This window comes from Strix uralensis, chromosome 1, assembly GCF_047716275.1.
Source record: "Strix uralensis isolate ZFMK-TIS-50842 chromosome 1, bStrUra1, whole genome shotgun sequence".
Classification (NCBI taxonomy): domain Eukaryota; kingdom Metazoa; phylum Chordata; class Aves; order Strigiformes; family Strigidae; genus Strix; species Strix uralensis.
The window spans coordinates 12,466,648-12,486,005 of NC_133972.1; the positions used below are offsets into that span (position 1 = coordinate 12,466,648).

The following is a 19,358-nucleotide window of genomic DNA, read 5'->3' on the forward strand; positions in this document are numbered from 1 at the left end:
GATTACAAAAGAGTAACATCAAGTTTTCTTTTCATTGACCAGTAGACAGACAAGAAAGGTTCCATCTTTAATCTACAAGATGACTGTATTTGGAATAAAATGAAATGGCATGAAAAGGTTATTACTGAAAGACAGAAGACTCTGCTTCTGATTCCCTTACAGTGATCTCATTATATTCAGTGTAAAATGCCACCCAAACATAAATTTGATTCAGAAAATCTCAAATGGCAACAGATAATATAGTAATGAGTATTTCTAGTCTGGGAAGTAAGCCATATGGAAAAAAAAGAAAAAATCTACTGATGGCTGTCATCTTTTACATGATTAATCAGTTCCTTATACTGAGCTAAGGTAAATACAAAGGGGATAGAGCACTCCGCCACATCAGAAGGATTGTGACCATTTGAGAGGTATAAGACAATGGAGGAGAAGGCCTTCAGGTTCTGTTTCTTAGTTTGTCCTCAGACTTTCCTTGTCTTTGATGATAATGGACATGAACACTGCATTCTCCCAAATTCTAGGATGCAGTAATCTTATGTTTCCCTCATAGTTTTTTAGAATGCACATAAGGAAGAGTCAGTAAAGTTTTTTCAGTTTCTTTTCAGAAATCCTAATAGTGGAACACATGAAACACGAAATTACACAGTTCTTTTAAAAAGTGTTGCTGATGTGGGAAAAAACCCAGTCTTTGGCCAGATTCATTTCCTGGGGGTTGTTTTCTTCAAAAGAAAAGATGTAACTGTAGAAAATAAGAGTAATAAGAGTAATGACAATTGCAGTATTTTAGAGGAAATATTATATCTGAGAGGGAAAATCAACACTGTACTTACCATGAAAATGGAAAGGAAGCTTGACTGCATCTTAATTCTTTTAAAAGGGAATAGAAGTTAGACTGGTGATCCTCAGAGACACTGCTGGTTTTTCTTAGGTCATTCTTTAAAGAAAAGGGAGATGGAATGTGAGTCCAACAAAAGGAAATCTTTTAAAAGTAATATAAGTCTGCCTTATCAGAATAAGAATTTAGAGACCCAGAACACCGGAAGGCATGAATTTTGTGAAGCCCTGAGTAGCTCATAGAGAATCTGTATGTTTTTCTTTAATCAACTTGTGCCACTTTTAGTTACAGCCTTTAATTTGCCATCTAAAGAACTGCTTATGCACCTGAGTGTGCTGTTGATTTCAAGTTCAAATAGGCATGTTTTCTCGCATTCAGGTCACAAATCTTCAATTAAATGCATAAAGAAAGCCTGTGTAAGTAAGTTATGGAGAAAGGAGGCCAAACTTTCAATACTGTTTGATTAAGGGCATAACTGGAAAGATTCTAAATACAAGTTAAAACAAGCAATTATATTTTCCGATTCTGTCATTGGGAAAAAAAATCTGGATGTCTCACTTGAATGTCTACCAAAACTGGCGTTAACCTTCTGAAGGAGAAATAGAACTAATGATTTGGTACAGTGCCAAACAATTAGACTGGTGAACAGGCATTCTTCCACCAGCACCTATTGTCGGAAATATCTGGATTTCTAAATGTCAGCTAAATAGGCTCACCCTACAAACTAAGAGAAAACTGACCTAACCTTTTGACACCACCTGTTCAGGAATGAGAATTTCTTAGGCATGCTATTCTACACAGATAAAAGGTTCACAAAATTTGACCTGGAAAGAATAGTTAAAGGAATTAGTTTTGTTTAGTCTAGAAAAGAGCAGACTGAGGGAGGATGTGATTACAATCTTCCAGTACGTAAAAGAATGTTATAAAGATGCTAGTGATTGATTTTCTGTGTCCAGTTGGGGAAAAAACAAGAATAAAGATGTTTAAAACAAAGCAAAGATGTTTAGATTATGTATTAGGAGAAAAAATTCTAATAATAAAAATAGGGAATATGGTACACACTACATAAGAAAACTGTCATCTCATTAACTGGAAATTTTCAAGAATAATTAGACCAACACCTGTCACTAATAGTCAAGGTTGCTAGTGTTGTTCATGGAGCAAGGGGAATAGGTAGATGTATTACATGATCACTCAACAGTCTTTGCCCATCTTTCATTTTCTATAGCTGATACATTTGGCAAGGCACTCTAGACTTGTTGTTAAGTTGGATATAAAAATAATTGGTTAATGGGAGGCTTTTTATTTGTAGAGGATACTTCAATAAATAACTAATTTTTAAGAGTTCTGATTATGTGATTAATTCTGATTATGTGATTAACAGTGTTAGAAGGATGGCAGAATAATAGGTAAGGAAATGATAAAGATTGCTTATTGGTTTGGGGTGCAGGATTCTATTAACAATAGCAGTGAGCTTGCTATTATGAATTTCTTTGTTACTTGAGAATTTTGGTATCATACATTGTTTTCTGGTTGAGGTTGATAACAAGGAACTGGAAGTTGTGATGAACAGTCAACTGATACAGATATAACGGGACTGAAGCATGGCATACCCACTTGAAAGAACAGAAATAACATCAAAATTATGTCATCTTTCCTAAATGTTTGTAAGAGCTACTAAGACAGCATTTCATGGTGTGATCCATCACGAGCTCAAAAGCAATTGAGTAACAATGAAAAATAACTAGAGAGCATAAGTTATGTAAAGGCCTTCAATATGTATTGCAGATTAAAAGTGAAAGTGGGTGAAGGTTTTAATTCTCATTCCATGTTGGAACCAGTTGTCTGTCGGTGGTTGAAGGCATGACATGCTTGCAGCTCGGTTTCTTATGTTTGATGTTGGATATAAGAGTTTAAAGATATGTTAGACATGTAAAGTCTTACTGAAGCGTTTATTTAGATGCATAGAGAGTAGTGTCAAACATCAGGGCTTTAATTTTACAAATTAAGCAAATTATTTGAGTTGTAGCTCCCTGTATTTTCAGATTTTTTTGTGAAAGGATGTGATAATATTTATCTTTTTTTTCCTCTTGAGTTTAGGAACTGGTCATATTTTTTATTACATACATGTTTGGGGTTTTTTTTCCTAGGTTCTGCACAATGGACTTGTGATGGAAATGAATCATCCAACAGCTGGGAGGATAGCTGTTCCAGGTTAGATGTTTAATTCTTTTTTCTAAATGGAGCTTGAAATTAAATGCTACATGACATCCTGAGTAGTTCTGGAACTCAGCTGAGGACATGACACATCTTCACATTTCAGTCAAATGAACAAAAGTTTAACCAGGAAGACATTTGTGCTCATATTCATTCCGGTAGCAGAAAAATGGGTTAAAATGTGTGTCAGAATAGCTTCTGGTTTTCATCGGTCAGTTGTCATAAAACATGAATATGGATTTGATAATATTTGCAAACTCCCACTGTTAGAAATATTACTGCTAAATCATCTACATGAATATGTCAATCTGTTTTTCATTTAGGTCTATTTTGCAAGTTACACAGGCTTATTTTAGGAACATTTCTGTTGTAAAAAAAAAAAAAAAGAAGAAAGAAGAGGGAAGTTTGTGCTGAAGGTTTCATCACACTATTTCATTTAATGAGATTAGACATGAAGCTCTGCAATGATGAAGTCTTAAATAGCTATTTTGGATTTCCAAAGAATACAGAAGTAATAAAGTAGTCTCTCTTTTAAGCTGTAAGTGGATCAGGACTTGGAGCTGGTGTAGCTTTACTTCCATTAGAGTTAGTTATGGAATGGGGTTAGCTTCATCCAGAGCCATTATGAACATTCTCATTCAGATTCTCCCAGTTGGCTCTGTTTTGACAGCTGAGCCTTATCTGACAATCTACTAGCTATTGGGTCAACTTTTTCTGCTTCTCTATGCTTTTCTCTCTCCCAAGCCACATTGAGAATTGTTTCCTCCTTCATTCAAAGCACCATGTCATTTTTATTTTTATAACATCTTCTCCTTACATTGTGATTTTCTGTGCCAAATTCCACCCTCTGACACAGCATCCAGTTGTCATCAATTTCAGTTGACTTGAGCACTGTAGTGGTAAGAAGAATTTGACCCATAAAATTTATCTTAATTTGCACATCCTGGAATCACACTGGGATGCAGAAAGGATTATTTGAAAGAAATCAATCCCATATTAGATCATGTTTTCTGCATGAATAGAGGGGGTGTTTTGTGTGCGTGTATGTGTATGCTTCATATTTACTCTTTATCACAGTTTGCATTCCACATTTGGTCCCACTAGGCTTGGATGTTTGGTTGATTGTATTCAAAAATGCTTCTCTAATTTAGATGCATATATCTGGAAATAGTAATCCTTTTGTTTTAGTTTCTAACAGAAAAGTAATCTTGGTTTATTTATCCAGAATGAAAAGACTAATAAGGGTTTTGATTTAATTCTTTTTAAAGAAGTGGGCAGAAAAGCCTTGCAGATGGTAGAGAAAGTGTGTAAGGTTTTCATGTTGCATACAACGTATAATCTATCTTAGAGAAAGCAAATACTCCTTAAGGGGATAGGTTAAACTGCAAGAAGAGGAAGGAGATGAAAGGAATGTTCTAATGTCTGTCAGCAGCGATAGAATGTATTGGCAAGAGAGTGAGTTTTTACATAGGTAAGCCATAGTACTTCCCAAATCCTTAGTTATTTTTTATTTTATTAAACCAGTGACATTGCACTAAACTAAAATAAATCATCTTAATCTCTAATGGCTTGCCATTTAAATGGGCTTCTATGAAGAGTTTCTTGTATTGAAGCAGATGGCTGAAATGATTATTGGATATTTGAGCAGGAAAAGGAGAATTCCTTCCTTTCCTGGCATGGGAGGATAGGGAAGGGAGAGACAGGGGAGAGAAGGGTGAAGGACACTCATTCAGTGTGAGCAGAATGGACCTATTGATGGTCAATGGAAAGACAGTGCATTACTCTGTCCCAAAATTGAAGCGCATAAGTGACTTTGGCTACTCTTGATGATAGATAATGGAAGTACCTTGGAATTGTCCTGGTCAATGATATATCTGAAGAGTACAGGGAAGGGTGTGCAGAGAAGACCTCCAGTAGATAAACTGCTTCTCAGTGACTATTTAAAATAGTAACAACTTCTTTTTTTTTTTTTTTTTTTTTCTTCAATGAGATTATATTTGAATATATTATATTTGGTAGAGAACAACTTTGCTAAGCTCTCAGTTTCTGGTGCAGGGTTGCTTATCAAGCAAGATTAAGATATTAGCGTGAATGTTGAAACTGAATAGACTAAAAATGTCTCTCCTTAAAGAGACTGGGGAGACTCTGATCCCAAAACAAAAATGGGTGACTCTTATTTCTTAATCATATAAGCCAGGGTTTAATGTGTCTTTTAGTAGTTGAATTGGACATCACACTTGAGGCTCTTGACAGAGGTCAGACTTGTGCTGCCAAGTAAAGTTGTGAGTACAGTGACATACACTTATTGAGTGAGAGCATGCTGGCAGATTTCAGCTCCGAGTACCACAGTTGGCCTCTGTGTCTAGCATATTGGTTTGGAATAGTCCTTCTCCAGGCATGTCCCCACTTTGAGACTGGGTTCAAATCTGTATATGAATCCTCACTTGTAGATCTCGCAAATTGAAATTCTGAGGGATTTTGCCATTGACTTTAATGTTGGCTACATTTTTAATGTTGGACTTGGTGATTCATACTCCTTTTTTACTTAAATATCTTTTGATATTGTTATTGAATTTGGTTCTTTCCACACCTAGTCAGTGCTTTCCCCTTGCCTTTTTTTTATAATTCCCAGCCTGAGATATACTGTGTGCTGATAAGGACATCACAAGGTACTGGTGGAACTGGAGTGGGAGAAGTCACATTATAAAAAACATATTTCTATTTACTTTTCTTTTCAAAATGCAGATTGATGGTAGGAGAGATACAGACCTTGTGTTTTGATATCTCTTGCTTCAAGTATTCATTGAAAAACGTCTTTGCACATATACACTGCTGTTACTATTAGCAAGATATCAGATTCAAGAATGGATGTGAAAAAAGGAGTTAATCATGTCTGACTAAGAGTGATTGTATAAAAGACTGTAAGACCATTTTAAAGAAAAATGTCGTTCCGTGGTAGTTGAGTGATTTCATTAGGATAATGTTTCACATATACCATTCAATATATTCACGTTGTGAAGTTTTTCTAGATCTGACTTGTGGTATACGTATACTTGACATATCATATATAGAAGGTGCAACATTGTGAGAGAGCTTCACTTGAGTCCCAAAGGCCTGGCACTGTACTGCCCTCATTCTTCACAGAACTGGTTCATCTGGTTGCAGGCCTGTACTGATGAATCTCTTCTGGCTCTGTATATGAAGTCAGCTCAATCATCTTTCGTTCAGGGTGCCGAAGGTGATGTGAGCTGGAGCACCTCAGCTGGAGAGGCTGAGGAACAGGGGCTGGTACAGCCTGGGGAAAAGGCAGCCTCAGTGGGGCCTGGCAGCAGCCCCCCAGCACCTTCAGGGAGGTTATCAATGTGAAGAGCCAGGCTCCTCAGAGCAGTGCATGGTGGGAGGATGCAAGACAAGAGAGCTTCAGACTGGATATCGGGAAGGTCTTTTTCATCGTCATGACAGTCAAGCAGTGGAGCAAGTTGCCCAGCGAGGTTGTGCAGGCTCTGTTCTTGGAGGTTTTCAAAAAACAACTAGATAAAACCATGAGCAGCCTGGTCTGACCTCAGGCCTGACCCTAATTTGAGCAAGATCTTGGGCTGGAGACCTGCTGAGGTCCTTTTCAACTTGGATTATGTTCTTATTCTGTGATTAACCTCAGTATCTCCTCACTTAGCTCTGTTGTGCTTACCATAGATATCTGGAGGAGAAATTACACAGTTTAATAAATAGGACACGTAGAGCACAGAAAGTACTTCTGAGGGCAAAAAATGATAGTGGAGAGATGTTTGATAGAGTGCCAGATTGTAGATGATGCTCGATGGCACAGAGACAATACAGTTAAGTGAAGGGACAAAATTTCAAGAAGCTTTAGCATCTGGGTTAGTCTTGAAGTACTTTGCCAAAGAGTAATGGACTTTTCCAAAGAGCGGTAGCATGTGGGTTTCTGGGAGCCACTGAGTAATTTATTCTGAGTTGCAATGTGAACCATAATGGATACCAACCCATACTGATTATGTAGAAAAAGCATAATGGATGCAATGCCCAAACCTTTTCCATTATCATCTATTTTATATGGTTTGGGAAACTCAAATAATAATATTCCAAACTTCTGCATTATCTAGTGCCTAATGTTGACTTTTAAAAGCTGCCAGTTTTCTTTTATAGTTAAAAGAGTGTTTGTAATATGATTTTTTTTTTTTTAAAGGAAAAAGCACATTGCATTCAGCTGTCCCTAACAAACCAACCTTTGTAGAATTTATTAACTAGCAGAAACCTCTGTGAAATAAACCTCATTTCTGACCCCTTCTAAGCCTTAGCGAATTGGGAATTTGGATATAAGCTTACACTTCGGAATCATCTCTCATCAAACAGGAAACAATATAACTGCAGAAATCATGTAAAACACCTCTTCCAGACAAAACAACTGTTCTTAGTTTTGATAATGTTTATATTGTACGTTCTCCTCATCCCCATTTCCTGAGTTGATAAACACTATTTCTGTCCTTTGGCCCATGGTCTGCATCTAGGATGTCTTTAATGCTCAGAAAGGCCAATTTCATACCTGGCTTTGTTGATTTCCTCCTGTGCTCTTGAGATAATGTGTTGGGGGGACTGCTCCAAGCTCAGTTAGGAAAGGCAGTACAGGATTCCTCCTTGGCATAGATTTCTTGGACTGAATTCAGGGGATCTATGTTAATTAATCAACCCACTCAGGAGAAATGTCTCTTTTTCCGGTCTTCTCCTGTCACTGTGCATTACAAATATACTACTGAAACAGGAAAGACATTTTTTTCAGAGATAGGCTTTTCCTGTTATATGATTCATTAAATGGTGTCGTGGTTCCATGGAGACTAATTGCCATCAATCTCTTAGAAGAATGGTTTTAAGGAACAAAACGAAGAGGCAAGAAATCTAATAGGACTTCCTTACCGTGCCACAGATTTCTTCCTTAACCTTGGACAAATCACTCTCTGTGTCTCACCTTACTAATCATTTGCAGTTTTTCAGATCTTGGTTAATAGTTGAAAAATACTTTGATTTCCAAGGGAAGGAAGTTCTTGGAAAAACTCATATGTATTATTTTAAATGTATATTCATATTTAATATGCATGTATGTATTTATACTTATTTTTTCCATGTACGGGGAAGAGCAGTTATAGCGGTGGTAATAACAGTGGGGTGTCTATGTGTTTGATCAGTACCTTTCAGTACAGGGAGCAGATATGGCTGCTAGTGATACACGCTATCTTTTTTTGATCGTTTAATGGAAGTGTAGTGGGGGAAGCTTCAGTAGGACTATGTATATGGCAGAAAAAAGTGACTTCTGCATGGGGGAAGTTTGCAGGAAATTAAGGAAGTCTGTACTCCGATCCATCGTTTCCTGCAGCTAGGAGATCCCACAATATAGGAACAACAATAACAACATAAAAAATCCCAACAATTTTTTTTTTGCAAGAACCTCTGCTTGAACTTCTGATCCTGCCTGCTTCTCATCAGGCAGTTTTTTCATATGCGAGTGTGTGCGTGTGTGTGCATGCATGCATGTGCATAACTGATGTTGATTGAAAAATTTTAATTTCACTTCACTATTTATGGTACATTGGAGACAAACAGCTTCACCGGCATTACTGTTACCTCATTCGCCTTTTTTAGTCATCAGGGCTGACTGTTTATGTCTTTTACATTCACAGAGCTGATTTCAATTTTGAGGAATTCAGAACCATTACAGGAACTCAGCAGAAATGATGTATGACAGCTCAGCTATCCTCAAAATACTTTAAAAAATCTTAATAAATATATAAACAATATATTCATACTGATTGCAAAAGCAGAAAAGAGATGGTGGGAATGGCAAGGAATATATTATAAACTTCAGGATTATGTAGAAAAGGCTAGTCTGTGTTTTTAATGAATGGTACTTTAATTTGGAATCTTTTAAGACTCCTTTTAAAGTAAAACATAAGCAACAAACTTTTTCATATTTTGTTCTTCTGTCATATGTTTCCAGAGTATTTCTCTACCGTATATTTTAAAATTTGCTATACATCCTGGAATGGGCTTAGTGCCACAGTTGATACTTTTAAAGTTAATGTTTAAAGAAGACAAGACAGCTGTTTCTTACCTAGTTTTGGGACTTAAGTTGTTGGGAGAAATTAAGAAATGGTGGAAGTCTTTTCCATCAGGCTCTGAGTAACTGAGTAACAATACCAACTGGGACCACAGCACCATGTGTTACTCAGGCGGTGGCTCTCCAGGACTGTTGTTCAGGGTGTCTGAGCTGGACTCTCCTCTCAGCAGACCCTGGGTTTTATTGACTGTCTTTAAGTTGTGGCATTCAAAGTTGTTTTTCTTGCATCATGTGTTTCTTTCCAGGAACTGACTGCTGTATGGGGAGGGGAAATAAAAATTTTTCAGTGGACAAGTAGGGATATTTTCCTACTCTGTGCATAATAAGTAAACTGATGGTTGACATTTTGCTGAATGTTGATCAGTAATTATAATTCTACTTACTGAAGAATATTTTCTCTGTATTTTCCTCCATGTGCCTAGGATATATTAGGATTTTCTTTAAACTGGACATCATAGTTTCTTATGGAGAGTAGACAGAACAGTATCACCTTGCTGTTACATAGGGAAAAAAAAGGTTGAAGTTTTAACTGAGTAGCCAAATAAACTCATTAATTTCCCACCAATGGTGTCAGTCCTAGAATTCAGCTTTGTTTAAAACTGTTTTTTTTTCGTTCTGTTTAAATGTGTTTCCCACTTCTTTATAAGTAACAGTAACTTAGAAAGTACTTTCTTAACCCTCACTCTGTAACAAGCACAGCCAGGTGCTCACACAGTTCAGGGTGTGTGATTGTAAAGATATATCTGCATGCCCCGGGTGCATTGTAAAACAGCCAAATTACTTCAACACCCATAAATTGTAAGTATATCTTTATGATCTTTAATAATTATTGGATAAGAAAAGGAATCTTCTGTCAGCTAAAAAAGTTTGGTTTCATTAAATGTAAAAATATGTTTTAAACATTTAGAAAATTTTACTTAATCCCTAGGATACCGAGTATACTAATCCTCGGTTGTGTTTCCGCCATGTTGTCTTGACCCAAGCCCTGCCTCCCCATGAATGGAAAGAATGAGTGGACTTAAACTGTTTTCTGTGAACCTAGACTGAACAATTTTATGGTCAGCAGTGGCCATTAGATCATGTAGTTTGCTTTCTTATGGCATTGGCCATAGAATTTCATCAATTTACTCCTTTCACGTGTGTTTGACTACAGTTTGTTTTATTCAGAAGTTCTCAAAACATGGAAAATTCATCAAATATCTGCCTCTTTCTTTAAATGCCTGATCATGTTCATTGTTAAAAAAACCTTGCCATGATTCTAATTCAATGTTACCTAGTTATATAGAGCAACAATATTTTTTTCATGTCTTTCATGAGCTTTAACTATTTTTGTTTTTTCCCCATGAAAGTACTATTTACCTGACAGAAGTCACATCTAGCTGACTGCCTGACAAACTATGTAGCATAATTTTCCCCAGGTCTTTTCAGGTCCTTTGTGCAAGCAAAGTGCAGCAGCTTTGTAACTCTGTCTTTTTTTATTGCAGTCTGTGTACTGCATATTTACAGGAAAAAATTGCAGTTGTATAGAGTGCATCACAAACCTCCTGCCTGACTCTGGGCAAGTCCCCTAGCCCATGAAGTTACATTTCTCACTTTTTCATCCAAAAAACTGGGATATAGAACTCACAAGTAACTACAGAGCATAAATATGCTATTTTTTTTCCAAATTATAATCATGACATTACATGAAATTTGACGCTGTGCTTTCTTTGCAGTTTATGGCAGAAGGGACTGGGTCAAAATGCGGGGCAAAATAAGACTTATACAGCTAACTTAACTGTTCAGTTGATTAAAGAGCCTGCCACCAGTATATAACATGTACCTGTTGTGGGTTAGTAAATTTATATGTATTTAACTTTTTTATCTGTAACTCCTGAAGTAGGGCATATATAAGTTCTCTTAGTCACTGCAAACTTGCAATTATTTTTGCTCCTCTTCCTTGTACTTCCCACAACTTTTCTAGTAACGTCCTGCCCAGAAATTAATCCCATATTACATCAAAATTTCTTTATAAAAAGACCAGTATTGCCTAACTTATAGATAGGACGTGTCTGCCCATGCAGTAAAAATTACATTGATCTATTTAGCTGTCATGCTGCATTTCAAGCTGACGTCTAATTTGCTTGCCAATTTAATCCTGAAGACTGTGTCAACATGACTATTTCCAGATATATATTTCCATTTAAGTGCCTGGGTTTCAGGCTATTTTTCTTCAGATACTTTTTTTTCCTAATATGAATAGAAGAGAGTAAAGGTTTTGCTGCTTCTTATCTCTCTAGATCCCTTTATGTGGTCAATGAAGACACAATTTTATTGGGTAAATTTAAATCCAACAACCTCTTCACCTATTCTAAAATTTCTGCCTGCTGTTAGTGTGGATACATTCACCAGTAGATCTTCCTTGTATAAAAGCCCGGCTTCAAAACAAGCATGGTGATTTCAACCTGAGTCTTGAATATTCCAAATGATGCCTTAATAATTTGGGCTATCAAAACTAAAGCGTTACTGCCACCTCTTTTGCCCTCTGCCATTTTGCTAACTATTCTGGAGCTCTTTTGGGGTTCTGGGAGAGTGGGAAATCCCAAGAGGTTTTCCAAATGTTTTATGACTAGATGCAATTTTTTTTTCCCAGATTTTTATTTAGCTGATATTATTCATCAAATTTGATCCAAACTTGCAAATATTGTTTTGTTAAACATAAACTTTTTATTTTTTCAAATAAAACAAACCTGTCCATCCTATGACTGTGTGCAAAAGGTTTAAACCAAGACAGAACAGATGTGAACTAGCTTAATCCAAGGCCTATTGAAAACATTAGACATTGGGTCAAGACATGATTAGAAAAATCTTCCTGACACAGAATCTGTTAAGGTCTGGAGCAGAGTCCCCTAAGAAGACATGGAATCCCTATTTCTTCGGTTGTCTGAAACTAGACTGAACATTGCAGTAAATAAAAACAGTTTACTCATATAAAAAGCAGATAATTGTTCTATTAAAAGGGATTGATAACTTAATGAATTTTAAAATTTGGTGTCAGTTCATTGCTTTAAATTAAAGTTGTTTAGAGATTGTGCCTGTGGCAGGCCAATAAAAAATTTATATTGACTTGTGTGTAAGTAGAGTGTTCCTCATGGGTTTTGAACTGGATGCAGAGATGAAATGAGGCGGAGGCTTGCAGATTAGAACAAGGTTTTTAATATTCTTTGCAAGCTGTTTTTAGAAACATCACAAGGAACATAAAATCAGGCCCATTTGTGAAGAGAGGCAGTACAATTTACAAACAAACATGTGGGGCAAACAAAATTTCAAAGCTGAACGTGCACAAATGCCCAATTCCAGTTGTCCAAATTGCACATACTGAAAGCACAACTGCATGCTATTCCCAGCCCATGAACACAGACATATTTATACAAGCTTGTATAACAATTTGATAATATTGTAAAGAAATTACAAGCTTAGCATTGCTTTGACTATGAGATTTAGATTCCTATATGAGAATAGATTCCGATGATGAAAACTGTCCTATAATTTGCTGAGTTACATTTGGAAATTGCTTTCTCTTTCTTGAAGAACTGGGTAGTACAATTTTTAGCTAGAGCTGAGCTAGTGATTTTTTTTTTTTTTTTTGAGCCAGATTAAGTTCTGGTGATGACATGCAGCCATTTCTTCCTAGCTTTACTGTCCATGCAGTATGTTTTTTCAGTGTCACTAGTTTGAACTGTTTTGGATTACTGAAAGGGTCAGTGAACTTCTCTCTCTGGAAAGAACACCCTTTAAAAACGGAAAAAGTTTATATGATGAGGTCACACCTCAAATATGAATTTCATAGAGAGAGAATTGTTAGCTTTCAGGTCTTGTTCCTCAGCCAGAACCTAACTGTCATCTGGGGTCCCAGCAGAATCCTATGTCTTCTTCTCAGATGCTTGAATCTTAAGAGGTTGAGAAGATAAAACCAAACAGCTCAGGGCACTGTCCTGGAAACATCAGCAGTATCTGTGCTGTGCCAGGGATCAGAAGGAGCTGTGCTGATAGCAGAAATTAAAATAGGACCTACAGGACTACACTGTTGAAGAACAGGAGTCATTGTTTGGGCTCGAAGCTCAGCTTAGGCAGGTGTAAAATATAACAGCTTTGACCAAGCAACTAGTGGTTCACAGCAAATGGCGTAGTGTCAGGGTAGAGAAGGCTTGCACCGAAGGACCACGCTGATGAGAAAACGTGGGGAATGAGTTGAGGAAGGAGGTGATAGAAAAAGACTACATTGAACTGTGGCCTTGCAAACACCAGCTGGTGCAGATAGTTCCTGTCCTTAAATTCATCTTTGCTAGTTGGTGTCAATGGTTAGTCAAACCAGTATTCCGAATTTCAGAAGTTCTTATTCTGAAGTACTTCTTATCAGTATTACATGTAAGTAGTACTTATTATGTTTCAATTCTGGTTAAGGTTCAGTGCAAACTTCAAACTAATAGGTCAAATTGAATTCCAGTCTGAGACAAAGGAATGATTAGAAACTTTTTTGATTTCATGTGTGGTTTGTCTCTTGGGATATAAGTTTTTGTGGAAGTGCTTAGAATATTTCATTTAGAAAAACAAAAAAACTTTGCAAAGGTGATCACTTTCTATACAGTTCTATCAGATATTTCCTTAATGATATAGTGAGTTATATACTTGATCATGTGAATGCAACACTTACTATTTTGTATGTGCAAGCCAGGTGTTTATGTGAATAAATGAAGAATGTACAGTTTTGTTTCTTTTGAATATACCTACATTTTAAAATCTGGCCTTCCCCTCCCAGTAGGGAACACTTCAGGGATGAGTAAATTTGCCAAAGCAAGCTGTTTTGGCAAACATTCTAGTTTTCACATTTATTCATACTTAGGGGAATAGAGAAGATAAAGATGGGACATAGATTTTGTGTTGGTAGTATTTACCTTTGCTACCTTCCTAGATCGCTAGAATAAAGACTACTGTTGTAATTCCTGAAAGTGAATTTTTACTTGCTGACTTCCTGACTACTCACAAATCAATGCTCCCACTGTATAATTTAATAGTTGTTTTATCTCAAAACTGAATGTGCAGTTTAGTAGTCTAGCCTTCTACTCTTCATTTTCGCTTGGATTTCCTGAAAAAAAAAAAACATAAGAAAATGCCAACGTGTCCTTTTGCTCCTCGTAGGTTCAGGTACCATGCTCTAGCTTTCACCAGCTCTAAAAGAGAGTTTTGAGAGTACATGGATAAAGTGTAACTTTGGTATAGCTGCGTGGCAACATTAGATTGGAAGATACCATTTTAACCTATCCTTCAAGTACTTCTGTAATACTGACACTGTAGAAAATACTACTGGAGGGAAACAGGAGAAATTGGAGGAGTACCTCAGATTTTAATGGAGAACCTTTGGTGTCTTCCTCTGAAGCCATTCACCTTGTAAGAGTCATTATTCAGACCTTTTTTAAGTCTTTCAAAATGTTGGCTAGTGTGGAGATACCTTGGAACCTTCCTAATAGTTGACTTTCAGAAAGCAAGCAATACCATGTTTACTACTTTAAAATGACTTTTAGATTCTCACTGCTAGATGCTCATCGCTCAAAGTTGCATCACCCACCAACAACCTCCATGTGGCAATCTGTTACCATCTCCATGAATTTGCATTTACTTTCAAGATGTCCTCAAGTCTTGGTTGCCTTTTTTTTTTTTTTAATGAGGGAAGTCTGAAGTCAGTTGCCATATTGTGAGGCATAGCACATACTTCTAATTTTCAGGTATTTTCAGAGATTGGTATTCTTTTCCCCAGGTGTACCCAGATGTGAATCAAAATGCTTCATTGATTGTAATTAGAAACTATAAGTCTAAGGTCTTATCTGACTCTTGGAAACCAGTATTATACTGGGCACCAGTTCCAATGAAACAACGTATTATACTTCTATAACATAATTATATATTACACCTGCATATCACAGATGAATATATATTATATACTGTTATAGAACATAACAGTCTTGATACCCATGGAGGTTAGTTGGTGTTAAGCTGTAGTGAGAGAAGTAGGTAGTTTCAGTGCATGTAATTTATAAGAAAGGGTGATTCAAAAAATTCAGAAATCTCAATATTTTGTGTTTACAATATTAATTTTTGCTTTTACAAAGTGTTGTATGAAGGAAATTATTGTAGGGGAAAAGAAAGCTAAGCCCTGGTATCATATTGCATTTTTTGTCTGCTCATCTTTGTGCAGTATTTATGTGTAATTATAATTATCTGTGATATCAAAGACAGCAAAAAAAATCATTATTTATTTATAAACAAGATTTCAAATATTGGGTACATTCAGGGAATTTACATACTCTGATGATTTATGGCGATTACATTGTTGAAGATAAATGCCTTAGAAAGTTGTGGATAATTTTTAAACTCAAGATGAATGAATTAAACAAATGTCTTATTTACAGTAAAGCATGTCCTCAGTAAAAGTGCTCTGCTCTTTTTTGAAGCCTTGAGTTCTATTTTCAGGAGCTTTGTCATATAATTTTTCTAAATTTACTGTAATTAATGAGAAGTAATGATCAGTAATCAACTTAAATGTACCATAAAATATGGAACCTAATATATGCGAGACAAAATTTAAGCATTCCAATTCATGGTACACTTTGTAGTATATTTACTGATAATTACACAGAGATATTAAGAGGATACATTTGTAGAGGCTCTTTAAAAAGTCAAGAGGTAAGATTGAAAACTCAAATCATAATTTAGGAAATTTCTGTCTTCTAGTGCTTAATGTCTCTACCTGAAGAGTATTTAGTAGTTCAAAATTTATATTTGAGTAGTATAACCATTACCACCTCCTGTCTTGTAAAAAGAAATAAATTCTGCTCCCAGTGACCAGGTCATTTGAACCACCACTTTGGGGAGGAAGGACCGTGTATTGGTTTGCTCATCATACCAGGATAATAGCTGATTTTCACTTCATTGCTGCTTTTAGCTACTTAGCTAGCAATACGTATGGGCCAAAGACACCAATCCAGGCAGAAATGCAATTATACTTAATTCAGGAGTTATTTCTGAGTGCAGATGTAATTGGCGTACAACTCACACAGCCTTTGAAAGGCTTACGACTTTTCATTATACATTGGCTTCTTCCACAGGCCTCACATTGCCAGTCTTTACTAAACACTGCAACTGTGAAATGTAATGATTGAGGCATGCTGGCAGAAAAAACAAATTTGTCCAGAACTTTAAGATATAATGGATATGAAGTTCACTCACCAGTGGTGTTCTCCCGCTGGTAACATTCAGCCTGTAATAAAAAACAAGGTGATTGAATCCATTCACATCTATATAGCTGTAAGAGAGCTACGTAATAGGAAAACAAGTAAATTATTAAGACAATGTACATTCGCCAGAGTACTTAACACTCTTATGTGACCACTCACCATACAGGATATGACATAAATTGTATTTTCTAATGCTGTTGCATCTATTTGACAAAAATGAGAAAATATATCCAACTAGTTCTTCTTTCCTCTATACTCCTACTTCATAGGCCTGAAAGATGGATTTAAGCCATATATGTTGTGTATTGTGGTTATGTTATCTATATGATGCTGAAATTTATTTTGTCTGTGTAAACAAGCAGGTAAGTTTAAATTTATGCTTTTTTTTTTCATATTTTGTTTTCTAATCTTGTGTATTGGAGCTTATTGCCCCCACCTCCACCCAAGTTTCTTTAGCGTTTTTTTCTTCAGTAACTTCAATTTTTCCCAGACCATCTGTAATGTGGACACATGCCTTCCATATATTGTATATTAAAGGAGGTCCTGTGCAACAAGACATGCTCAGAGTGCCATGTACTTTTGGATTAGAAGGAATTAATTAATTTAATGTGAAGGGATATAATTCATATAGTTCTCTTGAGAGTTACTTCCTTTATTGTTTGGACTAACAGTGCGCTGGGTGAAGAACTGGCTGAGGGCTCAGCGGGTTGCAGTGAACGGGGCTACATCTGACTGGTGACCAGCCACCAGCACTGTTCCTCAGGTCTTAAATCTAGGGACAGTTCTGTTCAATCTTTTTATCAATGATCTAGAGGCAGGAGTTGAATGCACGGGTAGTAAGTTTGCTGGTGATACTAAACTGGGAGGTGCTGTTGACTCTCTCGAGGGACAAGGGGCCTTGCAGAGGGATCTGGATAGATTGGAGCATTTGGCATCTGGGCACAAGTCTAAACTGGGAGAGGAGTGGCTGGAGAGCAGCCCCACAGAAAGGGGTCTGGGGGTGCTGGTTGACAGGAGGCTCGTCAGGAGTCAGCAGTTGTGCCCCGGCAGCCAAGAGGGCAAACTGCACCCTGGGGTGCATCAAACACAGCGTAACCAGCCGGGCAAAAGAGGGGATTATCCCCCTGTATTTAGTGCTGGTGCAGCCTCACCTTGAGCCCTGTGTGTGGTTCTGGGCCCCACCATTTAAAAAGGATGTGAAGGTACTTGAATGTGTCACGAGGAGGGCACCAAAGCTGGTGAAGGGGCTGGAGGCATGTCCTGTGAGGAGTGGCTGAGGGCTCTGGGTTTATCTGGTTTGGAGAGGAGGAGGCTGAGGGGCGACCTCACTGCTCTCTGCAGCTTCCTGGGGAGGGGAAGGGCAGAGGGAGGTGCTGAGCTCTTCTCCCTGGTACCCAGCACCAGGATGCGTGGGAATGGCTCAAAGCTGTGTTGTCGGGGGAGGTTTGGAATTCACATGGGGAAACTTTTCTTTACCCAGAGGCGGGTCAAACCCTGGAACAGGCTTCCTGGAGGGGTGATTGATGTTCTGTGTCTGTCAGTGTTTGAGAGGCATTTGGACAATGCCCTTAATACCATGCTGTAACTTTGGTCACCCCTGAAGTGGTCAGGCAGTTGGACTGGATAGATGCTGTAATTCCCTTCCAGCTGAACTATTCTAGTCTAGTCTAGTGTATTCTTCTTCCTGAAGCAGGACATGCTCCAGAACCAAATTTTTGCAAACTTTTCTGAGGAGACCAATACCTGTCCATTTCCCTGTAGATTTTTTTTTCTCCTTCCATTCATTTTTAGATACATTTCCCTTGGAAAAACATAGTAGAGCCTGAGAACAGCAGCACTCCCTCAGAGGTGGGGTCCATCTGGCCCAACACTCTGTCTCCAAAGTGGCCAACCATCAGTGCCTACAGAAGAGCACATGAGCAGTGCACGCCTGCTTCTGTCAGGGTCCTGGGGGTGCTCATAGGCCTCAGTGGCTGGGACCAGCCTCCCCGGGACCCCCACCTCCCCCATCTCCTGCCAAGGGCCCAGGAGATGTGTCTCAGCTCAGCCCAGGGCCTTCAGTCCCTGCCCGAGAGATGCTGTAGCTGTGCCCGTCTCTGCCCCTGTCTCCTGGGGGGGCCTGGGACCTGCTCTGCAGAGAGCTGCTCTCCTGGAGGGACCCCTCAGACCTGGCTCAGAGCTGCTCATGCAGAACTCTCGGCATAGCACAGTGTAACTGTTCTGTTCTATTCCCTGTGCTCACCATGAGTCGAGTAACGAGGAGATGGTTGTTTGCCTGAAATGCCAGGGGGTTTTCAGCTCCAAAAACATTCAAGGACACAAATCACAAAGGTTACAACTGGAAACAGGATTTTATTTTTCTGAATCTGTTTCAGAGCCGATGCTCCACAAGCATTAACACAATGCACATGTGTAGCCAGGAGCAGGCTGATGCGTTCTTCAGCTTAGCTTGAAAAAACATCCCTTGCAGTCTGGCAAAGGGAGGTCAGATCTGCAGAAAGCAGCAACAGGAACACAGGCCAAGCCGTCCCTGTGTCCTCAAGAGTGAGAACGTGAAGAATGAGGATCAGGACTGACCACACACAAAAGGGGAAGAAGAGGTGTGTGGTACCACGATGTATTTTCCGAAGTACGACACGTATTGGTGACAAGGATACATTTTGCCTTCCCAAACTTGCTCCACCGCTGTGCTTCCTGGCCAGTGATGCAGGAGAAGCGCTCTCGTGCCTGCCCGGCACTTGTGTTGCAGGCAGGGAGAGCTGGAAAGGGGCAGCTCCGGATGGGGCAGCAAGCCTGGAGCCCTTCTAAGCACAGGCTGCTGGGCACGAGCAAGAACCCCCGGGGAAATGGAGCCAAGGGAAGAGCAGAGTCGCTCCCGCTACAAGCTTGCGATGGGCAAGAGAGCCAG

General features: G+C 38.2%; 1 protein-coding gene across 1 annotated transcript in view; it reads left to right on the top strand.

Moving 5' to 3' along the window:
- Positions 1 to 19,358, top strand: part of SUGCT (succinyl-CoA:glutarate-CoA transferase) — a 334,540-nt gene that overhangs the window by 276,894 nt on the left and 38,288 nt on the right. The window contains exon 13 of the mRNA XM_074891208.1: positions 2,986 to 3,049. Coding sequence (XP_074747309.1) covers positions 2,986 to 3,049 — 64 coding nt within the window. The remainder of the gene's footprint in view (positions 1 to 2,985; positions 3,050 to 19,358) is intronic.